This window comes from Cetorhinus maximus, chromosome 3 (genome assembly GCF_964194155.1).
Source record: "Cetorhinus maximus chromosome 3, sCetMax3.hap1.1, whole genome shotgun sequence".
Classification (NCBI taxonomy): Eukaryota; Metazoa; Chordata; class Chondrichthyes; order Lamniformes; family Cetorhinidae; genus Cetorhinus; species Cetorhinus maximus.
Window position 1 is genome coordinate 198,496,621 of NC_135881.1, and position 27,471 is coordinate 198,524,091.

Here is a 27,471-nt window from a genome sequence, read left to right on the forward strand (position 1 = left end):
ATTTTAAAAAAAAAGTCAAAGAAAAAAATAACATAGTAACCCAGTTTGTTTACTTTAATGTCTTCTCATCCACTTTTAAAACCAGCCATTCCTTTCCAAGTAATTTTTAAAGTTGAAAACATCTTAATGCCTACACGAATTTTCGAAACTCTGTCCAAGTACATTTTGCCAAATGGTCGCCGTTCAAGAAGAAAATAATCCATTTCGAAAGTTACCTTTGATTTCACCATCTATAGTGCATTCAAAACCAAATATCCATAAATGCTAAGTTCATGTCAGAAACATACAAAATTATTCTCATTCGGATAGTGTCTGACTCTAGAAAACACGCATCACAATCCTGTTTAGTTTCCTGAGATACCAGATGAACACGCACACATTTTCACTGTTCTATGATGTTATAATGGCCAAGCAAAAACTTAAGTCCGTGCAATGGCTTCTTTTACCTGAACTGTATTAACTATACACACGGCTTCACAGCATCTACTCCTGAATGCTTCTAGAGTGTAATAAAATAAAGGATGATGCAACAGCTCCATGTATGTGCTAATACCATTTCAGATTTGAATCCAAAAATAATGACATCCCAACATGTTCACATCAAATAGCGTGTGCAGGGAAATAACAAATCTTAAAATTTCCTCTCTGTTCTGACATCTTAAGGGAAAGTTAAAGGCCAGAAGTCTCCCCGTCAGAATTCAATTCCTTGTACTCATTGCAAAAGTATACATAAGCCAAAAACAATTCTCGTAGAATCATTCACATTAAGTTGTCAAAATATTGACTAGCTGCAATTTTTCTTTTTAAACAAAAGCTTAAAATATATTGAAAAGGAAAAAACAGCAACTCCGTACAGCCAAGTACATTTTGATGAAAAGCTCTTGTTCAAAAAAAATTAATGTAGTTGTAAATGGTTCTACCGCTCAGTCCATTGATTTTTTTTGTTACTATGTTTAGATGGCATCTCTGCATTATCCCCACCGCTGAACAAAAAATGGACAGGATTAAACACTGAAGGTTAAAAACTGAGGTTACTACTCGTCCGATCCCACAGTTCTCTTTGCTCGCTTACGGGGTGACCTCCTTGGGGAAGTTTTGTCTGTGGAGAAATAAAGTTAATACATAATTAGAAAGGCTATAATTTCCCAGAGTGTCCAGTGATTGAGAAATTGAGAGGCAAGTATAAAAACAATTTTAAAAAATGTAACGTGACAATACAGCACCTACAATTCTATTGGACAAACATAGATTTTGAATTTATGAAGTAGTAAGGTAATTAGCCATAGTCCACAAAGGACCGTAGGCATCTCCCTCCATTAGAGGGGCAATTGATTATATATAGCTTGAGGGGCACCACTCCACAAGTGTGGGGTAAGGTGAGGAGGCAGGCCTCCATGAACTACCACAGCTGTTGTGGGGATTGAACCAGTGCAATTTGTGCCATTCTGCATCACTCTAGCCATCTGAGCTAACCGACCTTCCACCTATGATGTTTGAAAAAAAATTCAATTGGTGTGTAGCTTTCTATTTTTTGTCTTGGTCTTCCCAGGCTCAAGATAATGTTAAATAAGAGATCAGATAAACACAGTCTGCTCTCTGTCTCCTGCTAATGACACTCCTTCCTAGCAGAAAGTGTGCAGCAGTGTGGTAATTCTCCTCTTCCCTCGTGGGTGCATTGCAGAGATGAAGAACTGACAGGTATGTCATCTGCATTTGATGAAGGAACCCTGTTTAGGCAGAAAGGCTATTTGTTGAATGGGTATCATCATAACTTCCGAACCAAATCAGGATCAAACATTTGTAATCTCAAAGTCAGTGAGATCAAAAAGAAGCTTCAATGGTCTTGAGAGTGTAACACAAATTTTTCCATTCACTCCACATTCATCCATATTAAAATGGTAGTTCAGGTTGCTAAACACAATTAGAAATTTCAAAATAAACATTTAGAAATATGCCAACAAGTGGGTGAAAGACAGAAACCCAACTTTTAAATCACCACAAAAGCTTGTTAGTAGAAAAATGTCAAAGGCCTACAGTCAAATATCACGAACCTGGAACAGGTTTTTGGCTTCAGCATTTAATAGCTGGGAGATCTATGCATGTCTGATCAAACAAAAAACATCCGCTAGGTACTGAAATTTGACTGTCATAATTAAGGTTACAATACTGGATTGTAGTATTCAAAGACAATGTCAAACCCACAGTATTTAAATAGTGCCATTTACACTTGCTTTTTGTTTTGTGAAGGTTGGTCCCACTAAAAAGACAATAGAATAAGTGGAGGGCTCATTTTCCAACTGTTGCCAGTCCTAGAGATATTGCAAAACAATTTTTAAAATTATGGTGACATATACTTTTAATTAAAAGTAAAACCATCAAAACTAAGGACAAAAGGTTTTAAATATCTGTAGAATGTTAGAATATAGGATATCATATATAGTTTTGTTCAGCTTAATCTCTTTTCACCCTACCCAAGCATGCTACAATATTTCCCAACACCGCATAGTGTCATCAGAAGCCCCAGAACCATAAAAAGACAGAATGGCATTCATATAGCACTTTTTACAACCTTGCTAATATCCCAAAGCACTTTATGGCCAATTAATTACTTTTAAATTGTAGTCAGTTTTAATGTAGGAAACATGGCAGCCAATTTGTGCACAGAAAGCAATGTGGTAACAACCAGATAATACTTCTATGCATCACTGATCTGAGAGAAAAATATTGGGGGGCAGGACACCAGGGATAATTCCCCTGCTCTTCTACGAAATAGTGCCATGGGATCTTTTATGCCCACCTGAGGGAACAGATGGGACCTCGGTTTAATGCTTCATCTAAAAGATGGCATCTTTGACAATGCAGGACTGCACTGGAGTCAGTCTTGAGTTGTGTTGAATCTGAGATTGGGTCTTCAACCCTGAGCCTTCCAAATCAGAAGGGAGTGTCCTACCAATGGAGTCATGGTTGACGTATCAATGACACCATCACTGGTGAGCATGCTTTTTCCCATTATTGCACAGTACTGCATAATTCTAATTCACACAAAGCATTTGTGTGAACCTGCAAACATTATAACAGAATAAGCAATCTTAACCAATAAACAATTTTTCTAATGCTCATTTACTTAAATGGAAGAGATCATGCTGAATAAAAGTATATGCTATACCATACAGAATTGGCAGGTCAAAAAAATACAAAACAGAAATAATTTACCTTTGGTCATATATTCATTACTGGATTCCAAACCCATTAAATAATAGTGGATCCAAAATTTTAACATGTACCCCACCCCCATTAAATAATAGTGGATCCAAAATTTGAACATGTACCCCACCCCCGTTTAATAGTGGATCCAAAATTTGAACATGTACCCCATCCCCATTTAATAATAGTGGATCCAAAATTTGAACATGTACCCCACCCCCATTTAATAATAGTGGATCCAAAATTTTAACATGTATCCCACCTCCATTTAATAATAGTGGATCCAAAATTTTAACATGTACCCCACCCAAAACTCAAATAAAACAGCAGTATTCCAACCTCAATTTTGAGTTTTTAGTAAAATATACATGAACAATGGAAACGTTTGATCTCACCTCGTCTACTCTGCACTGAAGGCACAAGAAAGGCAAAGCAAAAGATAGCAAATATATTAGAATCAACGTCTTGGAAACCATTTTTTGTTGAAACAATGACTCAGAAGTGCAGATTTGTATGAGAGCAGCAACATGCATGTTTCTCAAACTTACAGTAGAAACACATCCAATCCAACATGCAGGAAACCAATTTCAATGGCATTCTATTCACGATTGATAAGAACACACCAGCAGGAAATGTCCAAAGCAGAAGTGATAGCAACTACTGTATTCAAAGTGCTTTTTAAAAGCTGCAGAGTTAGAGAGGGCGGTTGGAGGCACTTGGCATGCAATTCCAATACAATTCAGATTTAAGTTCAGTAAAGCAGGTGTGCTATGAGGGAAATTGCACGGAATTTCCTTCCTTGACAAAATGGTGCTTCGCTTAAAGTGTGTATTTAAACTACAAGAGGGCTGTGAGAGTCAGTCTAAACCCTGTGGTTATTGCTGCTTTACAATACAAATGGACAGTCAGCATACCCTGTGAATGCAGCATGTACATGGCAAATTAATAAACCTGCATAAACCAATGTTTTTAAAAAAACATTATCAAGATTTCTACCAATAAAATGACCACCGACCTTTTATAAATAAGATACTTTTAGTGGTGTTTACCCAAACAAGTGGTGCTTGATAATCCATGCCTTACTAATGTTGCAGTTTGTTAACTCTTAAAGGTTCAGGAATTAGACAAATAAGAACAGTACACTTATGGCCCTGCACATGGTTAGTAGTAAGTATGAAACAATGTGCAAGAAACTTACTAATTACTGAATTTACACAAAGATCCTTAAAATGAGTGTGCAAATTTTGAACAAAGAACATGCTGACCAAAAAAATAATACTCCAGGGGCAGAAGCAACTGTGCAGCCGCAACAGATTCATCTGCATTCAGCCAGCAACAGCCTGCTGTTACATCTCTGATGCAGAGCAAGGTCTCCCAATTAGAAGGGCCACTTGAACAATCTGTAATACCAATACATGCTTGTACAAAACCCCCTATCACTGATACAAATAGCCCACCAAAAGCTGGCTGGTAAATTGGCAGCGCAACTCGAATTAAGCATCAAGGCCCCAACCCCGACACAAAAAAAAAGAGGGTAATATATGTGTGGTCTGAAACATCCTGCTCTCCCAACTTGTATATTACAGGTAGAGCAGCTTAAATCCAGCTACCCAAAAACTAGGGGTGTCTGAAAACCAGGTATTTTTGTAGGAGAGAACTTTACTGCACACTGCTTTTTGCCAGCTTGAAAAATGCTTGCTCAGATAAATGTCCACAAGAAAACAGTAAATCAATTTGAGTAAAGTGATTTTAGAAAACAACAAACTGGTCAGGCACTGTACCCCACTCTGGATAGGTTCTGGCTTAGATCACAAGGAGCTCATCATTGCTTACTCCCTCTGATCCCGATTGGCGACACGTCCTCAAAATGTAAAAAGCCAGACACAAACTGCTAACTGAAGATCAATACTACATGAGAATATAAACCTGATATCGAACTCTGTGACTGAACCTACTGCATGATAACAAAAGGTGCCAGATTTGGGGTACTGTACCTTTCAAGCCATAAGACAGAGAAGTAGGCCATTCAGCCCATTGAGTCTGCTCCGCCATTCAATGAGATCACGGCTGATCTGATAATCCTCAACTCCACTTTCCTGCCTTTTCCCCATAACCCTTAATTCCCTTACTCATTAAAAATCTGTCTATCTCAGCCTTAAATATACTTAATGATCCAGCCTCTACAACCCTCTGCAGTAAAGAATTCCACAGATTCACTGCCCTCAGAAGAAATTCCTCCTCATCTCCGTCTTAAATGGCGACTCCTTACTCGGAGATTATGCCCTCTGGTCCTAGACTCTCCCAGAAGGAAGAAACAGCCTCTCAGCATCTACCCTGCCAAGCCCCCTAAGAATCTTGTGTTTCAATAAGGTCGCCTCTCATTCTTCTAAACTCCAATGCGTACAGGCACAACCTACTCAACCTCTCATGAGAAAATCCCTCCATACCCAGGATCAACCTAGTGAACCTTCTCTGGACTGCCTCAAATGCCTGTATATCGTTCCTTAGATAAGGGGACCAAAACGGTTCAGTATTCTAGGTGCGGTCTAGCTAGTGCCTTGTATATAGTTTTAGCAAGACTTCCCCATTTTTATACTCCATTCCCTTTATTTCAAAGGTCAACATTCCATTTGCTTTCCCTATTACCTGAACTTGTATACTAGCTTTTTGTGATTCATTCACGAGGACCCTCAAATCTCTTGGTGCTGCAGCTTTCTTTGTAGTGCAATCTCAGCACAGCCAAATGTTAAAGCTGAACGAGTCATTAAAAGGTTGTCAATTTATGATACAGTTTCTTTCAAGTCACACAATTATATCACACTTCTCCATGGATCTAATTCCGTAGGCAAAGATTTCTCACTACAGTTGTCCCCTTCCATCAGCCCAAGTGTAAAACGAGTATTACACTTGATCAGTGATGATACCAGAGTCAGTCTCAGGTTTAGCAAGAGCATTATCTTTAAATAGCTTGTCAACACTGCGCAAATCTAACTCCTAAACATCAAGCCAAACAAAGCCAGACAACCAAGCAATTTAGATGCAAGCGCAAGAACTGGGGCTCAGTATGCCCATTTTCACATCTTTTCTTAACCCGCAAGTTACTTACTGATTTGATTCAAGGTTTCTTGAGGAATCCAACTCATATCTACATTATTGTGGTTAGATGTACCCATCTCTACTTTCGAAGTTGGTCGCCTTCTCTGATTGGGAAAAGAAAATAAGATGTTAAAGCAACCAAAACGTGCAAGTTTCGCAAACAAATTTATCAAGAGTTTTAAAAAGACTCCTATTACTTATGCTGACATTTTAAATTGGTTGAATTTAGAGGGTGAAAGTGAGCATACAACTTGACAATCAGCACAGCATCTGAATGTGAAGCATACCAAACATGAGACTTATTTTAAAAATGAACAGCAAAGTCCATTAAAATTCTGTGATTCTTCAGATTGTGTTAAAAACATTGAGGGATGGTGAAGTGGCACAGAAGTTTGATGCATTGCATAAATAAAAGTACTGGTTTATAGGGTTCCCAGTGTGGCCAACTAGGACAGAAGGGGACTGAACAGATGATAAGGAAAAGAAAAAAGGCAATTGTGCTGCATCTTAATAGAGAGTTCAGCAGCATGACCGATGGGGGCCTGGGTGCAATTTCACATTTATCCTACTTAATTCAGATTAGAATCTGAATCATATGGTGGGGAGTGCGTTTAATAGCATCATCTTATTGTTGTAGAAAGAAGTCTGAATGTTGAAGTCGTCAAAAATGCCTTATGGCCAAACTGCCCACTCCTTGCTGGCTAACAAGTAAATGTCTACATTATACGAAGTAAAGTTGCCTATCTCAAGTACTTGGATGTTAAAGTAGTACAAATACTCCTCCATTGAAATAAGTATTTGCATTAAACTAGTGCAAGCTCTGAAAGTCAATCATAATAGATAAATTTACTAACTTGTTAAAAATACTAGTACCATGTTGCAATATTATTTTGCTGCCTGAATCCATAACTTTTCCATAAAGAAAGAAAATGGACAAAATTAGGCTCGATACAAAGAATTCTACATGGTCAAGTATAGTATGAAGTTTTAGTTCCTTTGTGGAATATATACGAACACACAAATTAGAAACAAATGTAGGCCATTCGGCCCCTTAAGCCCGCTCTGCCATTTGATAAGATCATGACTGATCTGACTGTGGCCTCTACTTTCCTGTCTATCCCCTATACCCTTTGACTCCCTTATCAGTTAAGAATCTATCTAACTCAGTCTTAAAAGTATTCAATGACCCTGCTGCCACTGCTCTCTGGGGAAGAGAATTCCAGTCTAATGACCCTAATAAAAAACATCTCATCTCCGTCTTAAAAGGGAGACCCCTTATTTGTAATCTGTCTCACCAAGTTCCAGTCTCTCCCATAAGGGGAAACATCTTGACATCCTGTCAAGTCCCCTCAGTACCCTATATGTTTCAATAAGGTCACCTCTTATTCTTCTAAACTCCAAAGGATACAGTCCCAACCTGTCCAATATTTCCTCATAAGATAACCCATTCATCCCAGGGATCAGTCATGTAAACCTTCCCTGAACAGCTTCTAATGCAATTATATCCTTTCTTAAATAAGGAGGCTAAAGCTGTATACAGTACGCCAGATGTGGTTTCACAAATGCAGCAAAGCCTCCCTATTTTTATTTTCCATTCTCCTTGCAATAAATGACAAAATTCCATTTGCCTTCCTAATCACCTGATGCACCTACACACTAACCTTTTGAGATTCATGCACCAGGACACCCAGATCCCTCTGTACTGCAGAATTCTGCGAACTTGCTCGATTTAAAAAATATCCTGCTTCTCTATTCTTCCTGCCAAAGTGGACAAATTCATATTTTCCCACATTATACTCCATCTGTCAGATTTTTGCCCACTCACTCAACCTCTCTCTTTCTCATCATCAAATTTAGCAACCATGCATTCAGTCCTTTCGTTCAAGTCATTGATATAGATTGTAAATATTTGAGGCCCCAGCACTGATCCCTGTGGCACTCCACTTGTTACATGTTACCATTTCAAAAAACTCATTTATCCCTACTCTCTCTTTTCTGTTTGCTAATAAATCCTCGACCCATGCTAAATGGTACCCTGTACACGATGAGCTCTTATTTTGTGTAGTAACCTTTGATGTAGCACACTTGTCAAATGCCTTCTGGAAATCCAAGTACACCACGCCTACAGGTCCCCCCCCTTTATCCACATTACTTGTTACTTCCTCAAAGAACTCTGATAAATTAACATATAACATTATATATTTTTAAAAAAACAATATAACACTGTTTCCCTTTTACAAAACCCTGTTGACTCTGCCTCATTGCGTTAAGACGTTCTAAGTGCCCTGCTATAAAAAAAAAACAAATCTATAGTTGTAACCAAAATCACATGTCAAATTAATAGCATTGTGTCAACATGCAAAAGATTATAGTGTCATAGGAGGCCACTTTAGGTTTCAACACTTGTTCTCTAGAGAAGAAATGCGGGTTAAGGTAGTAGTACTGTGCATCCTAGACCAAACTCCAGGTGCCAAGAAATTCATAAAGGGATGGCCAAAAGGAAATGCATCAGAAACTAATTCCAGCAAATTTTACATACCTTTCTAGATTCTAGGAGCTGGTGGATACCAACCACAACAAGTAAACCAAGACCAGTCAGGAACATGTACAAGAAGATTCTAGAAATTCAAGTGTTAAGTGTTAAATTCTGTACCTGGATCAAATGCAGACAGCTTTAGTTTAGAAAAAAATGCATCAGTCTAGACAGAAGGAAAAAAAATTTATGCAACACCCTCAGATTCGGAGCTCTACTCCAGATAAATCAGGAACGACATCCACACAAGGCGGTTGAATGTGGGATCCACCCAAGGATTCTGTCATCTCACTGCTGCTCTTACACATCTCTCAGCAGTCAGTTAACAGTAGCACTGACAAAAGTCTATCCATAGTCAGGGGGTGTGGGGTGGGAGATTTTGAGTGCATACCCCCCCCCCACAAATGGTATCTGTAATACTTTGAAGGACTCCATGGTTGAAAACATCTTACAAGCATATGCCTATTGCAGAACATATCGTTTGCTCTAGAAATCAAGTTCAAGCTGTGATAAGGTGTTATGCAAGTGCCACTCGAGTATTTTCACAGAATATAATCAATTTCACATAAATGGATAGGCTCCTACTCAGTGAAACTCACATTAAGAGATTATCTTTAACAAGACTGTATGCCTGTATTGTCATAAATTAAAGATTACTGAAAAACATTGTGAATTATGGAGACTTAATTACTGCCTGACAAGTAGCAGTAACCCTACAGACATTTGGAAAGAATTAGAAGGTATTGGGAATAAGTAACTAAATGTCCGTTTCATTGATTGCTTTTAAGTATGAAATAGGAATTTCAATCTTCCATTCAGTTAGATAGGCTAGTCCATAGCTTCCTACTCACTGAATTTTATCGTGTAACCGAGTTAAAACATTACTCAAGGCTGTCCAAACAAACTACTGTGGCACGAGTTTGGGGGAAAAAGATTTAAAAATTAAAATTGCCTACAAGCTTTAAGATTAAGCAGCCTTCTTCCTACACAGCGTATGGAATATGACATTAGGGGAGGCAGTGGCGTAGTGGTACTGTCACTGGACAGATACCCAGGGGTTTCCCCGATTTCCTAGGTTCAAATCCCACCATGGCAGATGGTGAAATCCAAATTCAATAATAAAAAGAAATTTGGAATTAAAGGTTTAACGATCACCATGAAACTATTGTCGATTGTTGCAAAAACTCATCTGGCTCATTAATGTGCTTTAGGGAAGGAAATCTGTTGTCCTTACCTGGTCTAGCCTACATGTGATTCCAGGCCCACAGTGATGTGGCTGACTCTTAAATGCCCTCTGGCTTGCTAGGTCATTTCATTCAGTTGTCAAGGGCAATTAGAGGTGGGCAATAAATGCTGGCCTAGCCAGCGATACCCACATCTCATGAACGAATAAAAAAAACAACTGTCTGGCAAAGATCAAAATTACATAGCAAAAATTTTAAACTATACCATGTGTTCCAAGCTGAAGTGACTTCCGAGAGTAAAAAAACTACAAAATAGAGATATTAAATGGAAACAGACTAGTTTGTAGAGAAGCAGTCAAACACTTTCAAGTTAAATAGACTGGACACGTCCAATTATGACCTGGATTGGGATGATTTAACTAAAAATGTATCCTGCAGTGGGACATTCAAGTGCACCTTTGAAAGTCACACATTGCAAGTGACTGAATTTTAGGGAAAGGCATTACGCATGGCTTGCTCCCTAAAAAGAAAACAATTTTAGCTATTCTAATTAACAGCGATGTGTAAAAATGTATTTTTACTGACAGGCCTAAATGCAAATGGGTACAATCTTAGATATGTGATTGAGCAAATTAATCAGAATCAAAAAACTATTCTATCTGAATGGGCTTATTAAATATTATAGCCATAAGATAAACATGAATGATGGGTTTTGGTGGTGGTGGTGGCAGCTCACCACCACCTTCTCAAGGGCAATTAGGGATGGGCAATAAATACTGGCCTAGCCAACGACACCCAAGTCCCATGAATGAATTAAAAAAAATTAACTACAGGCTGAAAAACGTCCTAGAACAGAACACCCAATTGCCTTTTATATGACTCCAGGTTTTTAACCTCCAAACCAGTTCAAAATGCCTGCAGAAGACACCGGATGAAGTTTGTTCACAAAATTGGAAGTGTTGGGAAGCAAACAAAAAAAACAGGGATAAATCACCTCCACGATAATAGTTATCACAATACTAATAACTGAAATTATAACAAGCCACCGTGCATCAGGCATTCAACTTCACTCCAAAAATCATCACTATAATTCGGCTTGAGAAACGGGATACATTAACCTCTCCTGAACACTTACGTTTCTCCGTCCAGCCCATCTTCTCGCTCAGTTATGGTAACAGTCTGGTTGAAAACAGCATCACGGTAAATATTGCTCTAAAAGAGAAAAGCAAGAGTCAGTTATCCAGATACAGTAACCAAGTTACACAGCACACTTTAGCCACCTCCCACAAACCGCACCCCACCCCCCACCCACCGCCAACCTCCCCAAGAAGATCGAGATGGAAGCACTTACACTGGCATCCCTGTAGTTGAGATTGATTACCAATCCGAATGGTCGGCCGCCCATGGGCTCAGCAGGGATAAATGAATATTCAAACGTAGCTTGACGCTGGGACTGCACCAATGTGTTCAGCTGTAATGCTGTGAACTGCAAAAGAGGCACTCACATTACTTCTAACCAAAGTTTAACTTTATTCTGCATTAACTGATAAAGCTTTTGCTCCAGTAAATATGCACTGCTACAGGAGAGCCCGCATCCAGAGGATTGAAGTTGAAATGTTGGACAAAGAAGTTAAATGAGAAAACTGCTGAAATAAAGGTTTGAATGAAGTGCTAGAGAACACATTGCATTCCACCTTCAACAGCTTCTGAAATGGGTAAAAATCAAGATTACGTGGCCACCAATCTGATTTTATTTAAATCAGTTAAAAGTTTTCAAATATATTAGAAGATGGTTGTGGTTGTTGGAGGCCAACCATCTCAGTCCCAGGACATGACTGGAGTTCCTCAGGGTAATGTCCTAGGCCCAACCATCTTCAGCTACTTCAATTACCTTCCCTCTATCATAAGGTCAGAAGTGGAAGGATGTTCGCTGACGATTGTACAACGTTCAACATCATCTGTGACTCCTCAGATCCTGAAGCAGTCCATGTCTATATGCAGCAAGACCTGGACATTATCCAGGCTTGGGCTGACAAGTGGGAAGTAACATTTACACCACACAAGTGTCAGGCAACTACCATCTCCAATAAGAGAGAATCTAACCATCTCCCCATGATATTCAATAGCATTACTATCATTGAATGCCCTATTATCAACATCCTGGGAGTTACCATTGACCAGAAACTGAACCGGGCCAGCTATATAAATACTGTGGATACAATAGCAGGTCAGAGGCTGGGAATCCTGTGCAGGGTAACTCAACTCCTGACTCGCGAAAGCCAGCCCATCATCTACAAGGCACAAGTCAGAAGTGTGGTGGAATATTCTCCATTTGCCTGGATGAGTGCAGCTCCAACAACACTCAAGAAGCATGACACCATCCAGGACAAAGCAGCCCACTTGACTGGCACCCCACCATGATAAACATTCACCCCCTCCACCACAGACACACAGTGACAGCAGTGTGTACCATCTACAAAACGTACAGCACCAAGGCTCCTTCCAAACCCGCAACCTCTACCACTGAGAAGGACAAGGGCAGCAGATGCATGGGAACTCCACCACCTGCAAAGTTTTCCTCAAGCCACGCACCATCCCGACTTGGAAATATATCACCGTTCCTTCACTGTCGCTGGGTTAAAATCCCAGAACTCTCTTTCTAAAAGCACTGTGGGTGTACCTACACTACAAGGACTGCAGTGGCTCAAGGCAGCAGCTCACCATTGCCTTCTCAAAGCAATAAATAATGTCCTAGCCAGCAACGCCCACATCCCATGAAAGAATAAATAAAAAATGCACTTAATTTAACGTGGTCATTAGGAATTGTTAAAAAAATTGAAGGGCTCACATTCTGAATGTAGAACTGATAATCCTGAGGATAACGAAATGAGGCATCCAAAGATTCCACAACAAACTCTTCACTGCCCTTATTGGTAAAGCCAACCAAGAATTTCACAATGTTGTTAGCTGGGAAATCTAAAAGACAGTTAAGAATGAACATTAAAGAAAAGACCAATACAATAACCTCCCCCCTTTCTTCTCCCCAACAAATATGCAGTGACCTCTTGTGAGGGAAGGAGAAGATATGGTCACATACGTCTGTTTATTTATGTGGATCAGTCATGAATCGCATTTTTCTACCCATCTGTGACAGTCTCATGTACTGAATGAATTAACACACTAAGTAGCACTGTGACACATGGCAATGAGGAAAAGCCAGCAGGATGTCTCAAAGCACTTTTAGCCAGTTTAGTAACTTTGAGGAAAACAGAAAATGCTAGAAAACCTTAGCAGGCCTGGCAGCATCTGTGCAGAGAGAAACAAGGTAATGTTTCAAGTCCAACTGAGGTGTTCTTCAGCTCCAAAGAAGAGTCATATTGGACTCAAAACATTAACTCTGCTTTTCTCTCTCCACAGATGCTGTCAGACCTGCTGAGTTTTCCCGGCACTTTGTTTTACTATATTCATTTAGTGCCTTTAACATAGCGAAATATCCCAAGGTAGTTCATAGGAGTATTATAAAGGTATGACACCAAACTAAGGGGATATTAAGTCAAATGACTAAAAGCTTGGTCAAAGAGGTATGTTTTAAGGAGTACGTTAAAGGAGGAAAGCAAGGTTAAGAGGAGAGGTGTAGGGAGGGAATCCCAGAACTTCAGGGCCTGGCAACTGAAGGCACGGCCACTGATGGTAAAGTGATTAAAATTGGGGTTGCACAGGAGGCCAGACCGAGGACTGCAGATATCCCAAAGATCCTGGGGCTGGAGCAGAATAGAGGACTTGCTGCAAGTTAAGGTATGGACAGGGTTTTGGATGACCTCAGGTTTATGGGGTGTAAAATGTGGGAGACCAGCCAGCAGTGTGTTGGAATAGATGAGTCTAGAGGTAATGAAGGCATGACTAAGGGATTCAGCAGCAGATGAGCTGAGACACGGGTGATGCCAGGCAATGTTACGGAGCTGGAAATAGGCAGTACTAATGATGGAATAAATAAGGTCAGAAGCTCATCTCAGGATCAACTGTGACGCCAAGGTTGCAAACAGATTGGTTTAGTCGCAGACTGTTGCCAGGGAGAGGGATGGAGTCAGTTGCTAGGGAACAAAGATTGGAGTGGGAACCGAAAACAATTGCCTCAGTCTTCTCAATATTCAATTGGAGGAAATTTCTGCTCATCCAGTACTGGATGTAGGATAAGCACTTTGATAATTTAGCAATAGTGGAGGAACAGAGAGGTGGTGGGGAGCTAGAGCTGGGTGTTGTCAGCGTACACATGAAAACTGTCGCTGTGTCTTCAGCTGATGTTGCCAAAGGACAGCATGTAGTTGAGAAATGGGGCGGGGGGGGGGGGGGGGGGGGGGGGCGTGTTCTAAAGACCGATCTTTGGGTGACACCAGAGGTAATAATGAGAGTGCAGGAAGAAAAGCCATTGCAAATGATTCTCTGGCTACGATTAGATAGCTAATAAGGGAAGCAGGTGAGAGCAGCAGGACTCAACAGCTCAACAGTAGAAAAGCGTTGGAGAAGGATGGTATGATCGACTGTGTAAAAGGCTGCAGGCCCCATCATAGATCTTTGCCTTTGTTCTTTCCTTCCCATTCCCTTTTTTACCCTGTGGCCCTGCACTTGCTTTTAAACAGTTAACTCTAACTTCTTCCAGTTCTGATGAAAGAAGATCAATGTGAAACATATACAGTCTTGGCACCGATACTTGCTGACCAGCTGAGTGGTTCCCACATTTTCTCTTTTTATTTAAGTGCTTTGGTAGTGTAGTCACTATTGAAGTGTAGTCATTGCTGTAATCTTAAACACATGGCAGCCAATTTGCGCACAGCAAGATTCCACAATGATCAAATAATATATTTTAATGTGATATGAAAAAAATGGTTAGGGCACAAGATGAACTCCAGCTCTTCTTCGAATAATGCCATGGGCTTTTTACATCCACCTGAGAGCAGAGACGGGGCCTCAGTTGAATCTCTCATCCAAAAGGGCGGTATCTCTGACAGTGCAACACTCGCTCAGTACCGTGCTGGAATACCAGCCAGGATTTTGTGCTCGAGTCTCTGGAGAAGGACTTAAACCCGCAACCTTCTGACTGAGACGAGAGTGCTAACGCTGAGCCACAGTTTGAGAGAATGTGCATAATGACATGGAATCCAAAGCTCTGAAGAACTCAACAACGATGTATTTGAGATTTAGCCCAGCAAGTCACATTCCTAGTTTCCAGCCAAGGAATATCACTCAGCAGGAGTTAAAAGGGATGTAAAATAGGCATTTAAATAAAACAGGACAGTTAACTCAGTGTGACCAGCGTTGCTCCTATCAGATTTGTAAACTGAACACCACTATATTTTGGGGTTTGTAGATTAGATGGCTTAGTAATGTATTTTATGCTTACAATTGTTTTCCCTACCTTCTCCCTTCACAAACAGAATAGTTGTGTCAGCATTGGGAGAAGCTTTTGGTTCCCCAGATGTCAAGTCGTCGTCTTCCTCCTCTTCTTCTTCTTCTTTTTCATCTTCCATCTATTACCACAATAGACAAAAAAAAAATCAAAACTTTAGGACAGATTAGTTCCAGCTTTTGAAATTGCCCAATAATATGCACAAGTTTCTGTGATTCAAGAACATCCTCAGAAGTGAACAATGAGTACCTGACTGATTTTACTCAATACAAGTTAAAAGTATTAAAAACTACCTTGTAAAGCATCTGTTAAATAGAAATGAGCGCTCAATTATGCTATAAATTAAAGTAATGTTGCTAGGTACCATAGTTTAAGCATTTTGAATTATGACCAAAAGTTAACATCTAAAATCGTAAATCAGTTAGAGAGATTAAAACAAATCAGGTGAGAATCAACTGAAATGGCAGGAGTAACGAAGAAAACAAGGTTTATTTATTCTTTCATGGGATGAGGGCCAGCATTTGTTGTTATCCCCAATTGCCTTTGAAATGAACACTTCAGAGGGCAGTTAAGAATCAACCACATTGCCATGGGTCTGGAGTCACAGGTAGGCCAGACCAGGCAAGGACAGCACATTTCCTCCTCTAAAGAACAGCAGTGAACTAGATGGGTTTATATGACAATCGATGATAGTTGCCATGGTCACCATCAGGCTAGCTTCCAATTCCAGATTTAATAACTGAATTTAAATTCCACCAGCTGCCTTGGTGGGATTTGAACCCATGTCCCCAGAGAATTAGCGTAGGCCTCTGGATTACTAGTCCAGCGACATTACCACTATGCCACCATCTCCCCCATAAATATACAATAAAAGCCACTTATTTTGGAGCATGTACTCATTAATATCCATGTCAATTAAGGAAAATCCGTTCCCTGGAATATTAAATAAAAACTCAATCCACTGTGAAATCCCACAGCACAGAATGCACTATAAACTCAACCAAAATTCAATTCTACATCATCAAACAGTACTGCACAACAGGAGCATTATGGAAACTATTAAAATGTACTATTGAAAACACTGGGAATGTGGAGCTTTAGCATCTTGCAATTTGAACCAAAACCAAAGGACTCACAACATCTGTTGGCTCATCCTCTTCTATTTCCGCTTCATCATCTTCATCTTCCACCACAGAATCATCAATGCCTTCCTCATCCTCTGTTGGATCATCTGCAGCAACTAAAAGTCCTGCACCTATGGACACACAAAAAAAAAGAGTACATTAGTCACCTCCACAAACGATATTTTCTATTTAGAGACTGAAACTTTGTAGAGACGAAAGCTATTTTAAGTTTTAAACTTAGTGCATATTTAAATGCGCCAATTGCTTCTCATTTCCTCAGTGGTGTGTAAATTATTAGTGGGAATTTCTGCACAAGCTTATTGTTGATGAATCCAAGCAATTACAGGTACAGCACCTCAGGTCTGGCTACCTGAAGACCAGTGGCATCTGAACACCATTGTTTTCCTGTACTCCAGCAAACCACGCCCCCCCCCCCACCCAAACCCAGTTTGAAAAGGTTTGGGGAGTTGTTGAGTACTGATCGGGTTTGTGCGCCTGATGTTTCCTATGCTCCAGCGAACCATGGCCCCACTCAACCCAGTGCAGATATGGCAGGGACAGTTGAACTCACCCAGGAGGAACAAAAGACTCTTGCAGAATCCAATGAGGTAGAATATTTAGCTATGTATTGTTTTTGGGATCAGGACATATGCCTATCCTTGCTACAGTATTGAGTTTTGACGCCACTAAGACCACAGGCTTAAATTCAAACATTGTACTCGATTCCCAAAAGCCTTGAAGTTCCATAGCCATTGGTTGCCCTCTTGCAGCTGGCCCAAGTCAGTTCATAGAGAGTTATTAAAGAGGGCTGTAAAACCTTGCATGAATAAAAAAAACAAAGTTTTCAGTTACAACTACATCATTTCAGTTCGACTGGTTTGATTGAAAGGGGAGTTTGATTGACTCTCATTTTAAACAAGGTGCACTGATGAAGGGAAGTGGGAGGGGCATGCAAGATGCTATCAAATCCAATGCGTGAGAAGTGAATATCAGCAGTGACATTAACCTAAAGTGCTTTATAATCATATCAGTTGGTTTTCCTGTGTCCTCTATTCACTGAATTAAAATGTTCAGATTCGAATTAAGGTGTTCTGATTTTATTCCCGAAAACTGGCAAGTTCCAAAATCCGTCATGGGCTTGGTCCCAAGATTGCCGGATTCAAAGCCCTGTATCTGTACCGCTATACATTCCATCACACATTTCAAAGCAAATAAAGGTAGAAAGAAATGCATTCGCTCACTTCTTTCCCCTCCCCCAATTATTCCATGATAATTTTGTTCCTCCTTTGGGTTTCTGATTAACTCTTGATAAAATGCACATCATTTGAGAAACTCTGAAGATGAACCCACGCCATACCAATAAATGGTACAGCATGTGGCACAACAACATGGCCAGGAAAACAGGAAAGACTTGATTCAGTTGTCAGGTGATTAGAGCAGTGCAAGTTGCAGGTTCGCAGCAGAAACCTAGCAAGACTTAGGTAACAAACAAAATTCCACTTGCAAAACCAGCAGGGCTCCATTTTAAAGCTGGACAAATTCATGCTGAATGCAATTTAAGTATCACATAGTCACTTCAAACCCAAAAATATACTATTGCATTTGGGAACTTTTCACCAAAGGGTTGGGCTTTAAAGCAAGGAGACTAGGTTGGTTTAGATGCGGCCTGGTGAAATCGTTTTTCCATTACTTTCTGTAGTGAAACTGGGAGAGATAACCAGTCTTCGAATCAGGTGGCAGCTGGTGAAATTTTTAAAAAGACATTTAAGGAAGTTATGACTAAACTTGCCTCAATGTTTAGCAAGTCCGTGGGCAGTTTTCCTTCCTTGAAGGAAGGGCAACAAAATGTTCAGACCAAATGTCACTGGAATTGGAGAATTAAACATTATGAATCCAGTACTAACAGGACCAAGATTACAAAAGCGTCTTCTTGCACAAGGAACTTGGTAAAGATAACCATTCCTCCAAAAATAAAATTATTTGTAGATCTAAAAAAAGCATAACGGCCCAGATTTTGTGGTAGCAATGATTGCAAAGCTGTCAGCGGTCACTGTCTTTACTTCTCTCAAACTATCAAAGGTCTGGAGTCTGCACATGTGCAGTTTAAAGCTGAAAGCCAGAAGGCTCTCAGCAATTCTGCACTTCTCCAAAGATGCCCTCCATCAACCACCCTCCCAACTAAACTGACAAAGGCTTTCCCTTTTACATCTGTGTTAGGACACCTGCTCTTCCTGATAATATCTTAATTAATTTGATGTGCAGGGCACAATTACTTAGAAGCATTGTGAACTGTGAGGATAGTGATAAACTTCAAAAGGGATAAGGCAGGTTGATGGAATGGGTAGAGCAACGGCAGATGAAATTTACTGCAGAGAAGTGTGAAATGATTCATTTTGGCAGGAAGGACGTGGAGACACAACAAAAAATAAAGAGTACAATTCTAAAGGGGGTGCAGGGGCAGAGGTACTGGAGGAGGGGGGGGGGGGGGTAAAAGTGCAGAAATCATTCAACGTGGCAGGACAGGTTGAAAAGCAGCTAACAAGACATATGGGGGTCCTGGGGCAAAGAATACAAAAGCAAGGAAGTTATGATAAATCTGCATTAAACACTGGTTTTGGCCTCAGCTGGCATATTGTGTCCAGTACTGCGCACTACACTGTAGGACATCAAGGCATTTGAGAGAGTGTGCAGAAAAGAATCATGAGAATGGTTCCAAGGATGAGGAACTTCAATTATGTAGATAGGTTGGAGAAGCTGGGACCGGAGAAGAGAAGGTTGAGAGGAGATTTGATAGAGGTATTCAAAATTAGGAGGGGTCTGGACAGAGTAGATAGAGATAAACTGTTCCCATTGGTGCAAGGATCGAGAACCAGATGGTACAGATTAAAGGTAACTGGTAAAAGGAGGAATAGTGACATGAGGTTTTTTCAACCCAGCAAGTGGTTAGTGGAATGCACTGCCCAAGGGTGTGGTGAAGGTCTGTTCAATAATGAGATTCAAAAGAGAATTGGATAATTATCTGAAAAGGAAAAAAATTGAAGGTGGAGGAGTAGATAAGTTGCTCTTGTAGAGAGCCAGAGCAGGCACGATGGGGCAAATGGCCTCCTGCTGAGCTGCAACTATTCTATGAAAAGCTAATTTTATATCTGTAGAATGCCAAACTTCTCCATCATGGTAAAAAAAAAATTGTTTAACATGTTTTGTATTTGAACCTCTCCCTTAACCCTATATGTTCAAATCGTGAAATAAGTGAAAAATTCAGAGCATTTTACTTCCTGCGGGAATATGGCTGCTTACCCTGCTCAATAGCATCACTGTTGCTGGACACCTGAAGCTTCCCTTTGCTTGGCACCAGATTCAAATCAATGTGGTTTGAACACTCTGGACAACTTTCTTGGGGGTCAGTGGCAAGAGCTGTTGCTTTGTAACAGTCCAAGAAACCCAGGCCAACAAAGCACATGCAACAAGACCATTCATATTGATCAAAGCCTTGACATCTTGACATTCACTAGTTTGTTCCATTGTTACGGTCTCTGTAGAAACCAATAACTTTTAAAAATAAATTAAAATTGCCAGTTAATAACTAAAAGTTGACAAGATTTCACATTCCAAAATTTTTTACTATAACAAAAGACTAAAAGCACTAATTCTAAACACCATCTTTGTAGGCAACTTATACTTTAACAGCACAAAACAGAGTATTTCTCTTTTTATTTTAGCACAACTGAAAACCATTTCACAGATATACTTTATACCGTCCTTTTAAGTAGGCATTCAATTTTCCTGGATCTAGTCCAAGTTGATTCTTAGCTCCCGAGGGTCTACTTCTGTTCTTTTCCTTTTTCAGCCTGGGAACGTTTAACCCCAGAATAGTCTTTCACAATGAGGACCCCCCCACCCCACCGCGAGATTCTTCCTCTAGTGTTTTATTTCAATCCAAGCGCGAGTTCCCACCGCATTCTTGCATGGTGAACCACGGCGATTTGCTGCCTCTAGCTGCTCTCCCGGATCCTGGCAGACTAACCTTGTCGGGGGGGTTTTCAGGGATATCTTAGACCCTTTCCCCCTCAAAGTCCATCTCCCTGGCAACACAAATCACATGGGCCTTGTATCCAGGTGGAAATGGAGATTTTCTATCTTTGAGACGCCAACTCTTTTATCTTAAATATCTTAGAAGTAAAAGGGCAACTTAAAGAAGTCATTTCCAATCCAACATTCTGAACACATTTCTGGGGCTTTGGAAACTCAGTATATCCACTGTGAGCACACAAGCTGCTGCCATCATCTCCAAGTGTAAACATCTTGCACTTTCTTGCCAGTAAAACAATCCGGGCCCCCTTTAATCTCTGACAATTAAGCCGCCCACTGCCCAGGCTTATTGTCGGGCAGACTTCAGAACAGGTCACATGACCCCATTCATTATACCTTAAATTAAAGACAGTCCCAAAACAATTTTATAAACATCATAATTGTTAACACCATCATGGACTCTGCTCAACTCTTTCAATTAGCTACTGCTGCCACCTGAAATACAGCTCTGTAAAGATTTTCCCACCATCACAGCCAAGCAAAAAACAGACATCCTACAATGCTGATCACACTCCACAAATCATTTCCTCCACACTATCAAGAGGCCAAAAACAGCCTGGGACTGCAGAAAATTCTCTTTACAACTAGAAATCTTGCTCCTAATTAGATACTATTCAGTTTTTAGCTATATAGCTTTTTTTTTAAAAAAAAGTACTGGTTGTCTGTTCAAGGGGATCCAAATCACGGCCATATGTGGCTCAGGGGCCCCAAGGCAACTTGATCCTACTGGCGTTCCTGTCTGGTTCATGAGCCTGAATGGGTGGAAAGGGAAGTTCTTCTACATTATTGCCGAGTGGTGGATCAAACTTCAATCACAGCATCAAGATCGGTTAGTATCAGAAACTTGAGAAATGCAAGTCAAGGGTAACACTGATGAAACACAGCCCCTGAAACATTACGGTAAGCAACTAAGCAGCCCACAACGACGAAAAGGTTTACACACACCTAGTTTATTCCAAGCACCCTCACTCAAGGGAGACCAAGGAAACAAAATGCTTTCTCATCTCATCTTATCCAAAGATGATGTCCTCACAACTTATTCGCCAGTGGAAGAGTTCAGCTCCATGAGCCTTTAGAAACAATATACAGTGTCTGTCTAGGAATTATCCTGACTAGTGTCTTATAAACCTTTCACAATGGAGGCAGGGTGACTCAACTTGCATACAGTATTCTGAATATGGCCTCAGTGACTGCACAAGTTTCAAATCTCATCTTTGAATTTATGAAGAAACGCTTTCAAAGACAAATCTGGGCATCTGAAGGAAAAATCACCCGGATCCTTGGTGACTTCTCAATATTCGCAACAACAGTTTTCCATGAGATTTTCGCAGTCAGAAATACAAAGAGAGAAAACATGTGAATGTTAAGGTGGTTTGAAGAAAGGGCTTCAAGGAACCTAGGGTGACTGCTGCCCCTCATACTTTTCCTATCGCAAAATCCTGATCTCTTCTTGCATTTTTCCCATCGAAATGCGCCAAAATGGGCCATCATACCCATGAAATGTTACTGCTCGAAACATCAGCCTATGGCAAAGAGGAACACTTTTTTTCTATTCCTTTCCCTTTTTATGCAGAATCTTGTTAAGAGAGCAGCAACCTATCATCATTGCTTTTGGCTTTCTGTGTTCCTGCAGGATGTCCTGAAGGAATCAAAAAGCCATTCCAAACAAAGCTTCTACTGGAATTTTAATTCCTGGTGAGCTTTCAACTCATTTTTGAATAAAGTTTCTTGAATTTAATGAGCCTTGAGTCCACCTGCTGAAGTTATGCATCTTGGGAGGCAAAACAAGAATGTAAGTACACATGTATACATACAATACAAAAAAGTGCTGAATGGTGTTAACGAAAACAGAGCCAGGCGTTTAAATAAGAACTCTTTAAAAACGTGAGGGAAAGTAAATAAAGGAAAAGTCAATAGGGTTGGGGGTTTAAACAACAGAGCCTCGGAGTTTTTTCCCCAATTAAGTTAAAGATCGAAGAGGCAATGATAAATATCTTAATATTAGATCTCTAGTTTTGGGACAACCCATTTTAGAAAGCATGAGAGTCACAGAGAATGTAGATTCATTAAGCTACCAAGGATAAAAAAACTAATTACAAGGAGATAGTTGAGATACCACAATGAGTTCAGTTACTGTAGGGAAAAATCGAGGTTTGAGAGAAGTTTTCAAAACATAAATTAAGACGGACCTGCATCAGCAGATTCCTCTGGTGAGAAAGTCAATGACAAGGCATTACAGTTCAAAGTGGATAAATCCACTTTATGGGGATTGTACATGAGCGTGGATCATGAGCATGGCAGTGATATTAGTGTTATGTTGTTCAAGAAGGGTCACCATTGACACAATGGACTGAATAGCTTCCTTTAATGCTGTAAACTTCTATGGTTCCCTCAATGTTCACAGTCCAGCTTTCTTGCAGTGGCTAAAGAGCATTCACTATTCGTTTTTAAATCAAAAAAGCATTTTTCTGAGATTTGCAATAAAAATGGAAAAGGCAGGAAATACAAATGTGGGTCAGTCAGCATCTTGAAGATGTCAACGTTTTGGGTACCAATTTCACTGCCTACAAGGGTGCTGGAAGCAGAGACAATGAATAATAATTCCAAAACGAAATTAGATGGGCGCTCAAGGGAAATAAACTTGCATGGCTACAGGGATAGAGTGCGGGAGTTGGAACTGGCTAGATTGTTCTACAGAGAGCTGGCATGGACTCATTGGGCCGAATTGTCTCATTCTGTGCCATAATGACTATGATTCTACATTTTTCATTAGAACAAAGAAGTGGCAGATGGAATACAACGTGGGGAAGTGTGAGGTCATGCACTTTGGTAGGAAGAATAGAGGCATAGACTATTTTCTAAATGGGGAGAGAATTCAGAAATCTGGAGTGCAAAGGGACTTGGGAGTCCTAGTCCAGGATTCTCTTAAGGTTAACTTGCAGGTTGACGCGGTAGTTAGGAAGGCAAATGCAATGTTGGCATTTATTTTGAGAGGACTAGAATATAAAAGCAGGGATGTGCTGCTGAGGCTTTATAAGGCTCTGGTCAGACCACATTTAGAATATTGTGAGCAATTTTGGGCCCCGTATCTCAGGAAGGATGTGCTGGCCCTGGAAAGGGTCCAGAGGAGGTTCACGAGAACGATCCCAGGAATGAAAGGCTTAACATATGAGGAACGTTTGAGGACTCTGGGTCTATACTCGATGGAGTTTAGAAGGATGAGGGAGGATCTGATTGAAACTTACAGAATACTGAAAGGCCTGGATAGAGTGGACGTGGGGAAGATGTTTCCATTAATAGGAGAGTCTAGGACCCGAGGGCACAGCCTCAGAGAAAAGGGAAGACCTTTTAGAACAGAGATGAGGGGAAACTTCTTTAGCCAGAGAGTGGTGAATCTATGGAATTCATTGCCACAGAAGGCTGTGGAGGCCAGGTCATTGAGTTTATTTAAGACAGAGATAGATAGGTTCTTGACTGGTAAGGAGATCAAAGGTTACGGGGAGAAGGTGGGAGAATGGGGTTGAGAAACTTATCAGCCATGATTGAATGGCGGAGCAGTCTGGATGGGCCGATTGGCCTAATTTCTGCTCCTATGTCTTATGGTCTAACTGAAGAAGGATATACCAAACCCTCTTTATTGACAATGACTGACCACTACTGCAATTTTTATTTTCATTTCAGATTATGAACATCAGACTTTCTTCTTTGTGGAAGACCTGAACTTCAGCTTAACAGTGCAAGTAAAATCTATTGGGAGCCATTAGTTTGTATCCCTGCATGGATAACAACTCCCATTTATTGCTGAAAAGAGACAAGTCGAAGCTTTTTATCTTGCACTCTTCAGGACACTTCACAAGAATACCAATTTAAGCAGAAAACAATTTAAGCTGTATGTGCCAATCAGCATTAGTGCCAGTGTGCTGCTAGGTATGTAGGCTATATGCCCCAAAGACTGGCAGATCGTATCAAACAGCATGTCCCAGCTGCGGTTTGTTATGGCACAGCGGATGGTAAATGCTGAGCTGTTCAAATCCCAGAGGGAAACTTGAAATAACTGTCACAACTATGTTACAATTTGTATTTATTTCGAGATGCGTGCCTCGAATTCAGTAGTAATAAGACCACCGAGTCTTATGGGTTTCTTACAAAACTAAATTAAACATTTATTAATTTAAAAAAATTATTTTAAGCATATGCATAGGTTTACAATTTACTACCATGATAACACCTAGCCCCGCCCCTAGTTAATCTAACTCCCAGTTACACCTCCATTAAGGCAACAGTAAAACACAGATTTAAACAGACCCAGGCAAAGCAAACACCCTGGACAGTCGAATTCAAAGTGACTTTTTCCTCAGCTTTGGTTCCTTGTAAGCAGCAACTTGAGGCTTTTCACACTTGTTTTATATTTTATGAAATGCCTTCCCTTGCACACAGCCTTCTCTCCTTTGCAAATATTTTCCCCTTTGAATCCAAATTCCCATTGTTCCACTACGTCTTTGGACACTACCTCTCTAATAATAAAATCTATCATAGTACCAATTTTACCAGTAATCTTTGGGGAAAATAAATACTTTAACTTCTCCTGGCTAGATGAAACATTTTACCCCCTCTTTTGAATTCAAGCTACACTGGTTTATTTAAAAATGCAAACATGCCCTTTACAGCTCACATTCTAAAACTTCATCCCTGTTTACCTATTTAGCATTTCATACCTAGCTTCTCTTCTTACATCAAAGCCTTCAGACCAGCTGTCTCTAATTCAATTATGTCCCACACGTACAGACACACACATACATAGACACAGACCTCACTATTACTCTACTTTATAATAAATTCCAATAATATTATGAAAATTATATTTTCCTAACAGGTTCGCAACAGGCAAGGCACAGGCCGTACACAACCAGTCCGTGCTTGAAAAACTCAAAACAGTGCTCAACATTAAATGTGATTCCACGATTGGACAACATTTGCTAAATAATCGTCAGTGAGTTAAGAATTACGCTGACAACCAACTTAAAATTGTCAGCCGGACTTGCAATGTGGCGCATTTGCATGCGCTGGAACTACATATATGTTAACACATACAGTCCTGTTTTTTTCAGACAGAAAGAACATGCACACACTATCACTTATTTTGTTTAGCTGAAACATACATCATTCACTGACTCATTCCACAGGGCAATGCCTTGACCAATCAGGGTCAAGTTGCTTGGTTTAAATTTCAAACAACGTCTGGCAGTTAATTATCAGTCACCATCACTCGTGCATTCTCCATGGCAACGCCTCTACCAGAGTCCACTTGCTAACCAATCAACACTCTTCAAATCCAGTATAAATTGTAGCCTTCCCCCTATATTGGTATTCTTGTGAAGTGCCCTGATGAGTGCAAGATGAAAAACTTCGACATGTCTCTTATCAGCAATACTCAAGTTCTGTACTACCGAACGGCTCACATGAAGGTCACACCTTCAATAAAAAGCACTTCCTAGCATGTGGATGACAAGCCAGACTGTGGAATGATTAGCAGTGCGGCTGAAACCTCAGAGTTAAATTTTGAGGATAATTTTAAAAAGGAGAGAAGTTAGCCCCAAGTGAATAGAGGGCAAAGGGAAGGAGCTCCTAGGTGAAATTCCAGAGAGAAAGATCCAGGCGGTCGAAGCCTGTGCCACAACTGGAAGAATGAATGTTGTGATGTACATAAGGCTGAAGTCAGAGGGCAGGGAAACGAAGGAGGGAAGATTAGATATAAATCTGAAATTGCAAAGGAGCCCTTACTGAAGTGTCATGAGAGCATATTAGAGGTTTCAATTTAAAAAAAAACTTTCATTTGCGAATTTAAAGGCGAAGATGATGATGGAGTTCAGCATCTCAAGAAAGTGAAAAAAAAGCTGAATTAAAAATCGCAGAAAATTAAACATAACGGCTTGAATACGAGTCAGTGCAGGTTAAAGAGACAACTTAATAAAAGGTGGAGGTTACTGAGTGCCCTGCTGGCTGAGATCAGCCCTTCATAGTAAGAATAAAAGCAGGGAGTACACACTTACTGACACGTCAGCTCTAACCTGGCAGCGCATGTAAAGCTCAGCAACTCCCCCCCTCCCCCCCCTTTCACAGCGTTAAAATCCAACCTTAAACACCCGTGTAAAACCATGCCGGGATGTTCCAGGTAAGATAGAAGCAACTGCAGGTTAAAATGGAGCCTGCAGCCCGCCGGTGAATGAACGCCAGGTCAGCAGCAGCAGCAGCCGCCTCCCCTCCCCCATCTCTCTCTCACACACACAGTCAATGGGGTTTCCCCCTCCAGTCTGACTCTCTTACCCGGGCCTTGCTGGAAGAGGCTGAGGGGAAAGGCCAACAGCAGTAAGAGAAGGAGGTTGTGGAGCCTGCCCATGACGGTGGTGGTGGTTGGGGGGAGTGGAAAGGAGCTGTTCTCACTCCGTCTCTATCCGGCTCCGAATGGCGTCTGTCTCCATCCGGGGACCTCTACCAAGCGGCGCGGGGGTAAAGGTCACGCTCCCCCCCCCCCCCCCGGAAAGGTCAACGACTTTGCAGAGTGCGCTTTTAAAAAATATATAAATATATTTTTTGGTTTGGATGAGGGAAGGTTAAATAAGCCCGACGAAGAGTGAAAAAATTGATATCTTTATTGTTTATTAAAAAAATGAGAGTGAGAGGAGAGGGGAGGGAGGGGGAGCCAAACATCTTCCACCCGCCCCCAATCGCGATAGTGGAGTCGGTCGGAGGGATTTTTGACGCTGCGGGGATGCCGTAGGCCAGCATGCGTGGACGTAAGGCAGCGGCCGTCTGACGTCAGGACCGTACGTGCGCGCG

At 40.7% G+C, this 27,471-nt stretch overlaps 1 protein-coding gene across 6 annotated transcripts; it reads right to left on the minus strand.

The window, feature by feature from the left end:
- Window positions 1–33: 33 nt before the first annotated feature.
- ssr1 (signal sequence receptor, alpha) lies at window positions 34–27,138 on the minus strand. 6 transcript variants are annotated; one of them, XM_078539562.1, is made up of 10 exons: window positions 26,959–27,138; window positions 16,558–16,676; window positions 15,431–15,542; window positions 12,866–12,993; window positions 11,369–11,503; window positions 11,153–11,229; window positions 8,840–8,918; window positions 6,311–6,404; window positions 3,600–3,614; window positions 34–1,099 (listed from the first exon to the last, which is right to left on the minus strand). In XM_078539562.1, the coding sequence occupies exons 1-10, from the start codon at window positions 27,029–27,031 to the stop codon at window positions 1,035–1,037; spliced, it is 897 nt and encodes a 298-aa protein (XP_078395688.1). In that variant the 5' UTR covers window positions 27,032–27,138; the 3' UTR covers window positions 34–1,034. The 6 variants fall into 6 exon arrangements, with proteins under 6 accessions (XP_078395688.1, XP_078395686.1, XP_078395689.1 ...); XM_078539560.1 differs by having other exon boundaries at window positions 15,416–15,542; XM_078539563.1 differs by lacking the exon at window positions 3,600–3,614.
- Window positions 27,139–27,471: the final 333 nt, after the last annotated feature.

Excerpts from the sequence above, each read along its gene's own strand:
- ssr1 (XM_078539560.1), bottom strand. The coding sequence starts at position 27,031 with ATGGGCAGGCTCCACAACCTCCTTCTCTTACTGCTGTTGGCCTTTCCC. Across the intron at positions 12,994-15,415 it reads AGAAGGTAGGGAAAACAATT|ATTTCCCAGCTAACAACATT; the intron begins GTAAGCATAAAA and ends ACTGTCTTTTAG. Across the intron at positions 11,230-11,368 it reads TCAACTACAGGGATGCCAGT|AGCAATATTTACCGTGATGC; the intron begins GTAAGTGCTTCC and ends TTTCTCTTTTAG.